At 65.0% G+C, this 10,522-nt stretch overlaps 1 protein-coding gene across 1 annotated transcript; it reads right to left on the reverse strand.

Annotated features, from left to right (window-relative positions):
* Window positions 1–553: 553 nt before the first annotated feature.
* PDYN (prodynorphin) lies at window positions 554–10,522 on the reverse strand. Its single transcript, XM_069802284.1, is given in 5 exon segments — window positions 554–1,815; window positions 2,114–2,261; window positions 2,428–2,597; window positions 2,600–4,224; window positions 5,278–10,522. Coding segments are annotated over 4 exon segments (957 nt in total). The 5' UTR covers window positions 2,651–4,224; window positions 5,278–10,522; the 3' UTR covers window positions 554–1,227.

Raw genomic sequence — 10,522 nt, forward strand, 5'->3', positions numbered from 1 at the left:
CCGGGAACTGCGGCGTGAGGCTTCCTATGGTGACAAGCTACGTGGAGGGTAAGGCTATGAAGAAGTTCAAAACGGAATGTGCTGCCCAGGCTGGGCTTTCTCAGCACCCAGCTGCTGCCGGTAGGGTCACGCCATCCTCAAAGCACAAGCAGGAATGGGGGGACAGCTCGGTCACTGCCCTCAGATGCCCCTTCCTGGCTGGGGTAGCTGCTGCGATTCCCAAGGGATCCGCTCTGCTGCGCTGCAGGAGGTCCCCGGCCAGCACCCCACCTGCATCCCGGCTGGGCTGAGCATCCCTGCCCTTGCTCGGCTTGGGGGGGCCCTGCCTTCCCCAGAGCACGGCTCCAGGGGCAGCAGCAATAGGGTGCATGGGGTCCCGCATCCCCCTTGGCACCCATGGCACGGGGAGGGTACCACCATGTGCTGCCCTGCAGATCTTGCAGCTGGGACCCCCGGCCGAACTTCCAGACCCCAGCTTGGGGTGCATGGGTCCTTCACGCCAAAGGTTTGGTCTGCCCCGTGGAGGTCGCTCAGCACCCGGCACAGCTTCGGCTTCGTTGGCATCTGCCTTTTATTGGCTGCGGGGGGGGGGAGCAGGGGCCGGGGTGCGGGTCGGACCCTGCCTCCGGGGGTCTTCTCGGAGAGGGGGGAAGCCCAGGGGCACCAGGCGGGCACTGGGACGGGTGGGATATGGCGAGCGGCTCCGGGGAGGAGAGTCGGGGTCGTGCTCGGCCGGCTGCCTGCCCCGGTGATGGTGCCGCGGGTCCAGCCCTGCCCAGCCACCTCTCCCCACGGCCGTGCTGGCTGCGTGAGCCATCTACCAGCCCAGAGGGCTTGATCCTGCCCCAGCTCGTCCTTCCTGGTGCACAGAGGCCATTGTCCTGTACATCAGCTCTGATGGTTTCCAGACCCTGCTGTGCTTCTGCAGCCGCGGGAGGGTGGAAGATACGTGGGATCTCCCCCCGGCTCGATTTGCCCCCAGGAGCCCCGGGGCTGGACCCGCAGCCACACCGCCAGCAGCCGGAGGGGTGGCATTGTCCCCTCGATGCACAAGGGTCCCTAAGGGATGGGCAGGTGAACCAGAGAGGGACAACTGGGGATGGGGACCCCACGGTCCCCTGGGGGGACGAGGCAGGGATGACGCTGGGCTGGGCAGGGGCTGGGGGTGACGGCGCAGTCCGGGCCGGCAGCGCGGGGACCGTGATGCCGCCCGTCGCACGGCCGGCTCTATAGGTCCGAGACCTCCCCTGAGTAGGTGCTGGGGTCTTCGTCCGACCGCGTGGTCACCTTGAACTGCCGCCGCAGGAAGCCCCCGTACCGCTTCTGGTTGTCCCACTTGAGCTTGGGTCGGATCCGGCGCATGAAGCCGCCGTAACGCTTGTGCAGCTCCGCCAGCTCCTGCCCCTCGGCCCCAGCACCCGTGGGCTCCTCGCCCCCGTCGCCTGCCAGCCCCAGCCCTGGGTAGTCCTCGGGGGCCGCCCGCTCCCCTGGCTTGCGGCCAAAGCCCCCGAACTTCTTGCTGAGGCCGCCCTTGCTGTGGGCGTTCTCGCGCAGCAAAGAGAGCAGCTTCGCCTTGGCCATCTTCTTCATGAAGCCCCCGTAACGCTTGGCCGGTGCCAGCGGCAGCTCCCCAGGACCCGGCAGCTCCCCAGGACCCACCAGCTCCGGCTCTGCCTCGTCCTCCTCCGCCTCCCGAGGGGACGGATCTGTCCCTTCGGCCAGGGCCACCAGCGGAGCCAGGAGCGCCAGCGCCTTCCTGCACGTCTCCCATTCGGGACTGGGTGGCGAGGAACCCTGGCATTCCCGCAGGCACATCTGCAAGACAGCGGCCGCAGCGGCCCCAGGGTGCCCGACGGCATCACCCTGCTGCTCGGGGTGACCCCCCCCCCCCCTCCACCTTCCTCCCACCCCACCCAGGAGTCCGTGCCCGCCGTGCCACCAGGCTCAGCGAGGAGCTGAAGCTTGCACGTTCCCAGCACCCTGGGGTGCCCACGACCACCACCCCAGCAGCACCCAGCTCTGCCAACCATGCACCGGCACCCGCGATGCCCCCAATGCTGTGATTCCCCCCCCCTCCGACCCTGGCTAACGACTGCACGGGGCCAGCACTCACCAGGGGCCTGACGCTGGTGTCGGCACCGCGGGTCTGGACCGCGCAGAGGGAGCACTGGGTCACGCAGTTGGCGGATGCCGCCGCGGCCAGGGAGAGGCAGAACGCCAGCGCCAGCGCCCGCCGCGCCATCTCACCCCGCAACCGCTGCCTGGGGAGGGAGAGACAGCATGGAGCCCGTCACCCTCCCCGCGCCAGCCCCGGGGAGCCCATCGCCCCCCCGCTGGCACCCTCGTCGTGGGGCACCCACCGCCTCCACCTTGCCATTGCTCCTGGGGACATGCACCGGGACCTGTGCCCGTGCCTGCGGGACTCACCTCCGGGTGCTGCTCCTGGGTCCCAGGCAAGGAGAGAAGGGGACAGGAGTGACCGGCGGGGATGCCGCAGGATGCGATCCCTTACCCTGGCTGCAGCCTGGTCCTTGGTACAAGCCCTGAGCCGTGGCGAGGCCACCGAGGTCCCCGGGGCAGGGACCACCATCCCATCCCACCCCATCCCATCCCATCCCATCCCATCCATCTCCTCCATTGCTCCTTCCATACCATTAGAAAGAACCCCCCCTTTTTTTTCTTTAGCACTGAGTTTCTCTGCAATATTGCGATCGCCGCGTTCACGTGGTACAGAGGGGATGAATCACCAGCTCTCCCCCTTGGCCTTGGGGAAGAAAAACACCATGATCGGAGCCGCCAGCAGAAAGGGGACGGGGATGCCATCACCCGCTACAGACTCACCCCAGGCTGCTGCACCCCATGCCAGGGCAGCTCCGGTTCCCCTCCCTCCCACCCGCCACTTCTGCCGGGCTGGTGCAGCAGGAGGGAGGGGGAAAAAGCCAGATTTCAGGTCCGAGCCTACCTGCAAGCCACGATCACTGTCCTTCAGCCTGCCAGGAGCCATGCCAGAGCCTCTCACCTCCACGGACGAGGCCAGGGAGGGCTGAATACGCTGTGCAACGGCTGGGAGAGGGGCTGTGCCAGCGGCAGCGCCTGGTGCCTCTCCAGAACCCCTTGGGCAAGGCTGGAGAGGCCGGTGCCAGCTCCGGCTGCAGTGCCATGGGACTGCGGTGCCGCCAGGACCACGACGGCCCTGGAAGCAAAAGCTGACCCCAACGGGATGTGCTGGCAGCAAACACCCGCCTGCCTCCTGGACTGCTTTTATCTGGGGTGGAAAGGCATGACCCAGAGGGATCTGTTACACATTAATGACGCATATTAGAGACTATTGTATTCGCCAGCAGTATCTGCTAATGTACTGTAATTGGTACTGATGAAGAAATGTTAATGCCACAGTATTAATTCATGCTAGATTAAAATTTAATTTGAATTATCTGCAGCATCGTGTGTCAAGCTGTCTGCATTCCTCGGCTGCACCGCGCACCGGCTCTGTGCAGCCCTCTAAGCACATCACCTCCACTCGCCCTGGCAGACCAGCAGGCACCAGGGCAGGCAGATGCCCAGGATGGGCACAAGCGACACGGGACCTCAGCCAGCCCTCGCCGCTGAGACACAGCGACAGTCCCTTATCGCCTCGCCGCCACCAAGACAGCACCGATGAGCGAGGACTCACCGGCCGCGCAGGTAGGTGCCAGCTCAGAACCGAGGGGAACGAAGCTCCCAAGAACAACTGCCGGCTGCTTCCCAGCAGCCCCACAGGGAATCTTTTTCCCTGCTTTTTTTCCCCACCCGCTTCCCTCCCTTGCCCCTGCCATGCTCCTCTGCTGCCAGCAGCCCCGCGGGTGCCACTGGAGCAGCGTGCAGGGACCGCACCAGCAATGTTCACCCCATACGTGTCCAGCAGCCGGGGAACAAGCTGCAAGCATGACTGGCACTGCACAGCTCCATCCTCTGGCATTTTGGACACGGTGTGTCCCATCCCTGTCACCCAGCACCCAAGCCCTGCAGCAGCCAGAGGACTTCATGGCTCTCAGGGGAGCTGCAGCTCTCCGGGGCACAGCTCCAAGGAGATTCCATGCGCGGGCATCCCGGGATACCCCGCTGCAAACATACCTTGTCCAGGCGGTGCCACGAATGTCCCCGCAGCGCTCTGCCTGCTCCTGTGGCTGGGGTTGGGGGGGAACTGGCAAAACTGGGGCAGGAGAAGGGGAGGAAAACAAAGGGCTTTGGACAAAAGCGAAAAGCAGCAGCACACAAAGGGAGGAAGAAGAAAAGCAGAGTTAGAGCTCGATCCCGCATTGCTTGCAGAGTTAGTGTGTTACTTGGAGGAGCCCCAAGGCTCCAGAGCCGTCTCTCCTGCAGAAATGCCTCGACAGGATCGTGCCAGCGTCCGGCAATACCAGCGGTGGGTCCCGGCCGTTGCGGCCACGCTCAGCGCATCCTACCTGCCCCAGGCGTCTGCTGGGGTCCCCTCTTCCCCCGTCCCGTTTCCACTTGAGTGTTCAGTGCCTCGGCTTTGCTAGTGTGTGGAAAAGCCCCAAGTTGCATCCGTGCGCCCCAGAGGCCAGTTACAGACTCGGTGACCCAAGGAGGGATGGGGAATCGGGACTGTGTGTGCCAGGCAGCCCAGAGACCGACCCCCCCATCATGATTAACCTGTGATTATTTCTAGTGAGGGATGGGAACAGCTCTCCCAGGCTGAGCAGATCTCTCCTCCCACACAGGTCTAACTCAGGCAGGTTAGGACCCTGCAGGTATTTCTGGTGGAGAAGAAGAATCACCGTCCAGCAGTTCCTTTCCTCACCCTTAAAAATGACCTGGAAACACCTTCAGGACAAGGCTTCCAAAAAAAGCTGATGACTTTTGGAACAGAATCGCAGCAAAACCCAGCACTGCGGCCGCCGCTGCTGCTTGAGCCAAGGTGGGGGAGACAGAAACCTCCCCCCCATCCTCTCCCCCTGCTCCCTTTGCCCCTCCGAGCCCCGGGTGTCCCCGCTGCCAGGGTGGCAGACATATGGCATCGGCATCGAAACGAACCCCAGCGAAACTCTGGACACCGGTTCATGGGCTACGAAACCGCACGAGGGACAAGAGGACCACCTGCAGCCAGGCGGGAGCCCCTCAAAATAACGCAACGAGCCCAACCGCCAGCCACTCTCGGCACTGCGGCTCAGTGTGGGGGGGTGTTTTTAAACAGAGTCACTCTTTGGTGAGCAGAAGCAATAGCCCGGCTGCGCCCGCGCGATGGGAGCAGGACAGTGACCCCGGCAGCCCTACCTGCCGCTGCTCCCCGTCCCGCCGAGTCAGGACAAGTCGTGGGGTGGTGGGTGTCCCTCCGTGGGCGTCAGGCTGAGCCGGTCATCGGTGACGGTGGCAAGGCCACGCTGGCTGGTGGCCACGCGGCGGTACCCGGGTTGCCCACCGGACTCGCCGCCCGCCGGCTCCCAGCCCGCTTTTATGGCCACCGAGTCTCCTCCTGCAGAGGGGCCCGGCTGCGTTCGGCACCGCGGAGCCAATCGGGGCGAGGGAAAGCTGTGAATAATCAGCCTCGCAGCATCCTCGCCACCTCCCCAGCAGGCTCTCCTGCTGTGCCGGGGCCTCCTTGCAGCCCCCCCCGGCGACCTGGGTGCATGTTCTGCTGCTGCACTGCTGCCGGCTGCATCCCTCGGGGCCCCCCCATCAGCACCAGCTTCGGTCCTCGGGGCTGAAACGCGTGCCCCAAACATGGGAGGTGGCAGGGGACCGGGATGGGGGTCCGTCTCCCCCCCCCCCCAACCTGCATGCTGGAGTTTGGCTGCTGGGGGTGTGAATCCCCTCCCTGGGTACCAAATTCAGATCCTGTCCAAGAAGAAGGGGGGGGGTGTGAAGCCCTGACCCTCCCCAACCCGCTCCCCAGGCTGGGGACAGGCAGTGTCCTCGTGGCGATGCTGGGGAGAGGAGTGATCCCATCTGAAGCCACTGGGAAGAGCAAGAGGGTCTTCATGCCCCGGAAAGGCTGGTGTGTCACCCCCCCCCCAACCCAGCCGTGGTTGGGCAGCAAAGCCCTCGCACGGAAACCCCCCACCTCCGCACCGACGGGGCTCGGACCCCCACCCTCTCCCCTGGGGACAAAGCCAAAGAGATGAGCCAAAGGGGCTGGGGGAGCGGGGTGGGGGGACAGAGACCCCCACACACCTTCCCTGCTCAGCCGCGATTCCTGTTCACATCTTTCCAAGCGTGATTCAGGGGTGAAGGACGGCAGCACTGGGCAATGCCACTCCCCACCCCCCAAGCCCATGCACCACCGTCCCTCTGCGCCATATCACGACAAAGGTGGGGGTCCGGGGTGCAGACCCCGCGGGGCCAGGCCAGCCCTTCCCATCCCCTGCAGCCCCGGTGGGTGCGAGCGCATCCCATGTGCCGCCGGCAGCGCAGCCCGTCCTCTCACCTTGAAGACGGAGCTATTTTTATCGGAGCTCAAGAGGGATGTTTCCCAGCAACCTGCCTTTCTCCCCGGCTTGAACACCAGCTGCCGGACCTGGTGCCCCCTGCTCAGCCCTCCCAGTGCCGGTAAAGGGCATGGGGGCTATCGGCATGGCCAGGACCCTCCGCTGGGCACCCGGCAGCCACAGCTGGGCAAGCAGAGCAGCCTGCGCCAGCCGCCTGTGGTCCCCCATCCCCAAGGCTGGTGGCTGCCTCCGCTAGCACCCAGGTTTGGGGTGCCAGGCTCTGCTCCCCAGAAAGTACGTGGGACCCCACAGCTTTTGCTCGGAGGTGCATTTTAGCTCACCCAGGGCTGTACCAGCATGGAGGGGCCAAGGGAGCAGGGCAAGGGTGGGGGGGTGAGGCAAGGGCAGAGCATCCTGCATCTCCCCAGGGCTGACGGAGGAGATGTCCCCTGCGGGATCCATCCTGGGAGGTGGCAGTGCTGCGGCGAGGAGGGGACAGACTTCGGGCCCCACGGGGGGCAAGGGCAGAGGACAGCCATGATCCCCCCCTTGCTGCGGTGTGCTGGGCTGTGCAAGCACAGAACAAAGCCGAGAAGAATAAAACGCAGCTGCAAACCACTACAGACTCCCTCAGCCAGGGGCCGCGGGCATCCCCCGGGCAGGTTTAACCCTTGTTGCCAGGACTAGTGGTCCTGTAAGTACCGCAGACATGGTGGCGAGAAGCATTTCTTACACCAAACCCATTATTTCTAACAAATAACCCTCCTAAACCCATGAAGTCCGTCCCTAAAGCCTGGCCTCCCTGGTTCAATTACGCAGGCAAACGGCCCCGTCCAGGAGCCACGTCTCTGGGTGACGGCAATAGCATCTCCCCAAAGGATGCTATTGCCTGCCCGAGGACCACGGAGCATGGAGGGGAGCAGCGTGGCCACAGCTGCCGCCAGCTCCTCACCCCGAAAGCAGACCTGCTTGCAAGCACCCCCTCGGAGCCCAGCGGGCCGGGGTGCAGCTGCCTTCCCCGAGCAGGGTAATTGCACCGGAGGGAGATGCTCTTCTGGAGATGGAGCAAACCCCACCGGCGCAGAGAGAAAAGTCATTTGTAATAAGGTTCCTTCCTCAGGGCTGGTTCCCTTTGCTCCAGGAGGGAGGTTGAGTTACTCCTGTCCCTTGAGCAGAGTCGTCTTATTTTCTACATGTGCCGCAGATGCGATGAGCTGGGCAAGAGGGTCCTCCCTGGGGCCAGTCGCGGTCCAGGCAGGTGTGGGGGGTGACAGGGTCGTGTGTGTCGTCGTCCCCCCCTTGGGAAAGGAGCTGGGAGCGAGCCCACCCACCAGCAAGTTTAATTAATATTCATCTGTCGCTTCCTAATGGGAAACTGTCTCTGAGTCACACTGACATTTCCCTGGGACAATGGTAATTAAGCACCTGGGTAAGAGAAATGTGCGGTAATAGAAAAGTTAAGTTTTCTTAACTACATGAGTGAAAAGCGGGTTTGGTGAGGACAGGGACGAGCGTGCGTGTGTACCAGGCTCCTGCGAAAGCAAGTGGGAGTTAATGGCAGCTAACGTCACACGGCGCTGCCACTCTGCCCTGACACCCCCAGCCCCTCCCCGGGGGGCTCACCCCCAGACCAGACAGGGCACCTCAAGGGTGTCCAGCTCCCCATTCTGGGATGGGGTAAATCATCCCTACGGGTGGGATGAGCTCTGCCAGCCGCCTGGGCTGTCCTCGAGCAGGGGGACCACGACCCAGCGCTGCCAGCAGGCGCATCCCATGGGACAGCAGTCGTTCCGCTGCGGTTCCTCCAGCACCGTCAGCTTTATCCTATTGAGTGGGACAGGACTTTTCCAGAAACGGCTCCATTGCTCACTCTCTCTCCTGGCCCTAAAGCGATGCGGGCAGGGCAGAAAAGCGGCCTTTTTGCAGGTAGATGCAGGCATGGGGCAGCAAGGGCTGCCTGCAGCTGCTGCCGGGCTGCGGGGCGAGGGGTGCGCCGGCTGTATTTCATGGGCCATGGGAGGCCCCGACAGCTCTGTGGGGAGAACTGAGGAGGGGGGCTAAACCCAGGTGGGGGTCTGCTCCCAACTGTTCATGGGAGCCGTGCGGTCTCTGATTGACCGCAACAGCACCGGAGTGAACCCCCGGCAGCTGCACTGGCGCAATCAAGGCAGATGCCAGGTGGGCAGCGCGGAGCCGTGGGAGGTCACTGCTGCAGTGGACACAGCAGCTGGCAGAAGAGTGGCGTGGGACCAGGAGCCAACGCAGCCCCTGCCTGTGTCACATCGCAGTGGCTTGAGGTCACCACGCAGCCCAGGCGGGCACACGTGCAGGCACGCGGTGACCTCCCTGCGTGGGCTGGCGGCACAAGTGGCCACTCGACGCCGGTAGAGAAAGCGGAGCCCACGTAAACACGGCGTAGTCATGCCGCTGCCATCGTCCCCGCCGCCGGCACGCACCGCGCCAGGCTGCTGAGCGGCACCAGGAGCACGGGGCTGCAGCACGGCCCCCCTTGTTTCCCGGCCCGGGAGGTGAAGTGACTCCATTTAAAAGCAAATTGAGTTCAAACCACTTGCAGGAGCTGCAGCCTGCATCGTGCCACCACGCTGCAGAGGGTCAGCCGCGCCGTGGGAGCCATCGCCCGCCCCACACACCAAGCCCTGGGTACCGGTGGCTCCGGAGGTCTCCGTCCCCCCCAAGGCGGACGCACACACCAGCATGACGCAGCCCAGAGCTGCTGCGGGCTGTGTGATCGCAGCGGCACATGCCTCAGAAGTGAGTCAAGAAACCAGTCATTTTTAGAGCTCCTTTGTAAACCGGCTCTCCTTGACCGTCCGCAGAGTGTCAGCTGCTAACGTCACCCGTGCGGGGGGCAGGAAAATGTGGGAAAAGCAGCTTGAAGAAAAACTATTAGGGGTTTGATTGCCATTCCCCCCCAACAAGCCCATGGGGAGCGGCATGGCAGCTCGCAAAGCTCCCAGCCCCAGCGGCCCGGTGGCAGGATTAGACCCCCCGCCTCCCTGCACCACCCGGGGTGGACAGATGCTCGTGAAATCCCCAGCTGGGGGGGTGAAGAGCAGTTTGGGGATGGCGTGCAGGACAGGGACCCCTGCGGGGGGACACGGCCATCCAACACCACCTGCCCACGGGAACAACGTGTCCAAACCAGGCCCGTGGGGAGCCAGGACTCGAGTCACAGGGGACGTGGTCATCCCAGTGGGGCTCCCACCCGGCCCCCAGTGTACGGCATTCACCGTGCCCTGGTTTTGGTGACCGATGCATTTCCCACGGGCACCCACCCAGTGGGTGCTGGGCCACCCACGCCAGCCTGCCGGGCCCCAAAATCCCCCGCTGCACCAACACCCGCCCGGTCCCGGCCCCCAGGGCGGCGGGGCGACGTCCCCCGGGATCTCAGCGACTTTCCCGGGAAACTTCCAGCTGGAGCCCCGGGAGCGGGGATCGGACCATCCCCGGTAGGGCCCGGGAAGGGTCCCCGAACGCCACCGGGGCTCTCAAACCGGCCCCGAGCCCCCGCTCTCGCCCTTCCCGGTACGGCTGTACAGCTCCGGTGCACCGACACCCGTCCCGTCCCGGCTACCGCCAGTGCTGCCGGTAGACGGCCCCCGGGGGCCATCACCCCCCTCCCCGGTGCACCGACCGTCCCGTTGGGGTGGGAGGGGGGCGGGTCACCCCCGCCGTTACATAAGGGGTTACGTCAGGACGCGCAGCCCCGCTCTTATCCCGCCGCCGCCGCCCCGCCCAGCCCGTTCACACGCCGCCGCGCAGCGCCCGGTTCGGACCACTCCCGCCACCGTGCCCCAGGTGAGCCCCGTGGGCCCGGGCCCGCGCCGCCTTTCCCGTGCCGTGCCCGGCGGGGAGCGGAGCGACCGGACCGGGGCAGCCGCTACCGGGCGCCGCCGCCCCGATGTCCGGCCTGTTTACACCGGGGCGGCGCGTACCACAGCGGCGGGGGGGGAGGAGGGGGTCGACCGCCACGCTGAACCCCCCGCCGCGCTGAGACGCCCCCGGGCGGCTCACGCTCCCCGGTTACCGGACGTGGCGTAGGGAAACCGGACCACCGCTACCGAGGTCCATCC

Source organism: Haliaeetus albicilla, chromosome 2 (assembly GCF_947461875.1).
Source record: "Haliaeetus albicilla chromosome 2, bHalAlb1.1, whole genome shotgun sequence".
In the NCBI taxonomy this organism is placed as follows: Eukaryota; Metazoa; Chordata; class Aves; order Accipitriformes; family Accipitridae; genus Haliaeetus; species Haliaeetus albicilla.